Source organism: Bidens hawaiensis, unplaced genomic scaffold (assembly GCF_021521415.1).
Source record: "Bidens hawaiensis isolate Kalapana, Puna unplaced genomic scaffold, B.hawaiensis_p1.1 tig00009022_1, whole genome shotgun sequence".
Classification (NCBI taxonomy): Eukaryota; Viridiplantae; Streptophyta; class Magnoliopsida; order Asterales; family Asteraceae; genus Bidens; species Bidens hawaiensis.
Window position 1 is genome coordinate 768,238 of NW_027491658.1, and position 2,283 is coordinate 770,520.

At 32.9% G+C, this 2,283-nt stretch overlaps 1 protein-coding gene across 1 annotated transcript; it reads right to left on the reverse strand.

The window, feature by feature from the left end:
• Window positions 1-252: 252 nt before the first annotated feature.
• On the reverse strand, window positions 253-1,466 carry LOC143530752 (uncharacterized). Its single transcript, XM_077026204.1, has 2 exons — window positions 1,244-1,466; window positions 253-1,034 (listed from the first exon to the last, which is right to left on the reverse strand). Exons 1-2 carry the CDS (start codon window positions 1,464-1,466, stop codon window positions 253-255), a joined length of 1,005 nt encoding a protein of 334 aa, XP_076882319.1.
• Window positions 1,467-2,283: the final 817 nt, after the last annotated feature.

Sequence of the window (2,283 nt, forward strand, 5' to 3'; positions counted from 1 at the left end):
TCTTTAGATAAAATACCAAAACTAATTCACATTTCATAATTTTCTCCTAATGGAATCCGTATTATAAAACGCCAAACATGTAAAGATTTTATAATTGTATCTCATTGTGTCAATCAATACAAAAAAAATAATGATACTTTTTAAAAGAAAAAAAGAAACACACGTCAATTTCAAATACAAATTAATCAATACAATCATATAAATATAATAAGAACCATAAATTGAGAGAACACATTAAAGAACTTGATAGACTTATTTCTTGCATGTAATTCCATTGTTTCCATCTTTGCAGTCTAGCATATCATACTCCGTCGTTAGCGAGTCATTTTCATTCTTGACACTATCAGGAGAGAACACGCACGAGGCACAATCTGTCGCGAGGAGTGAACTAGTCTTGTACCTGTCGTCGCCCCCAACCACTGGCATTGCCACTCCTGGTTTTGCTGGGTTTTCAAAATCAGGACGGTAAGTTCTACCAAGAATTCCTTCCACATTAGATGACAACCCGAAGAACCGGAATTGTACTTCTAAATGTGCAAAGCTATCATTTGTAGGAATTTGATAATTGTGTATCTTACTATCTTCTTCTGATACTGGAATCACATTAACAGATATTTCTACAAGATCGGATACGGTGACAGTTAGACTATTGGTTGGTGAAGTCCTTTCAACTTGTATGTCACCTTTGGGTGAATTCCATTCTGATGAATGGCCCTCTGGAATGATAACTTCCATTCCATCGTGTGAAAACTTTAGGTGATCAACATTTCCATCCCATTTTTCGGTTCTTGTGGCTTCAAGAGTGAAATTATGATGACCAAACTTGAGACCCAATGCCTGGATCCACGTATAATCACGGGTTCTACCTTCAGGTCTAAGTCCAATAAAACGTGCATTGATTTGAAGATCGGAATCAGATATCAAGCTGAAATGTTCATTGCTCTTTCCATGAAAATAGAATACGATTCCATCTCCACCTATGAATCTTGGGTCGTAGCAAGCAGCTCCACGTCCATTGCAGTTTGGTTTACGTGCTACAAATGCAAATTGATAATTTTACTTTCAAACGTCTAAAAATAAAATTATAGCATCATTAATTAGTTATGTTTTTCCATGGTTTTAGCTCTTTATGTCAAATGGAAACTAAAATTACATTCATTTATAATAATAACACATGAGCAGATATGCCAAAATGTTACGTTTTTTAAAATCTTGAAAATATGAAATTTATGTTATCACTTACTTTTGCACACTGCTTCACATTTGGGTGAGTAACAATCAAGAAAGCAAGCTTTGTCTTTCGGATTCTTCGGCTTAACTTTCGGGCATTCTATGGGGCATTTAATACGTTTCATGAAACACTTGCTTTTATGGCTCTTGCAGGTTAAAAGCTCTTGTATGGGCTTGACGGGTTTAGGAGGCTTAACACGCTTAACCTTGTTACCAGTTGCAGCTTCAGTCACCATCGGCGCCAACATTGCATGTAAAACTAAAATTGTGAGTAGGGTTTTAATGCATATCATCTTCATAGCTTTTGAAAATTTTATTTTGCAAAGTACAAAATAAATTGTAATGATATAAGAAATTGATGATGTCCAAGCTGTATATATACAAGTCTACTAGGTGAGTCTTGAACGAATTTTGAAAGAAATCTTGAAGTGGTGCAACCTGTGTTTGGCCAAGTTTGGTTTCAAAGATATTTTAGTCAATGCCAATATATAATGCCATAACACCTAATTTTAACACTAGTAATTAATATATATAATTCGAGACATATATAAAATACTAGTTTGTGCCCTGTGTATTACACGGTAATTGATAAAAGTTTTAAAATTTGAAAGTTAATCAAAATACGACAACATAATTATCATATATTGTTAATAAAATTACAATTTATATTAAAATTATAGGAATAACTAAAGAAACATTACGTAAATATTTACTAATAAGAAAATTTTTCCTTGTACATTACGTTTGCGGTTGTGTTGGTCAATATACCTAGTTTATCAATAATCAAAATTTTTAGTCAATGCCTGCTGTAAATCTTGACAAAGCGACGTATAAATGTCCGTGTGAAAACACGGGTTCTTTCAGGTACAAGCCAACCATAAATAATAAAACAAGATTATGTATTAAATCTTAATCTTAAATATATATATATATATATATATATATATATATATAAGCGAAACCTCCTTAAATTCTCTAAAGCCACCATATTGCTTTATTTGTAAATGAATGTTTCTCATGCATTCAAACTGAATTCACGGGTATGGGTATCAC

Bases quoted from the DNA above. Each gene is read 5' to 3' on its own strand.
- LOC143530752 (XM_077026204.1), bottom strand. From the start codon at position 1,466: ATGGTGACTGAAGCTGCAACTGGTAACAAGGTTAAGCGTGTTAAGCCT. The intron at 1,035-1,243 runs GTAAGTGATAAC...TTGCATTTGTAG, and splicing joins ATGTGAAGCAGTGTGCAAAA to CACGTAAACCAAACTGCAAT.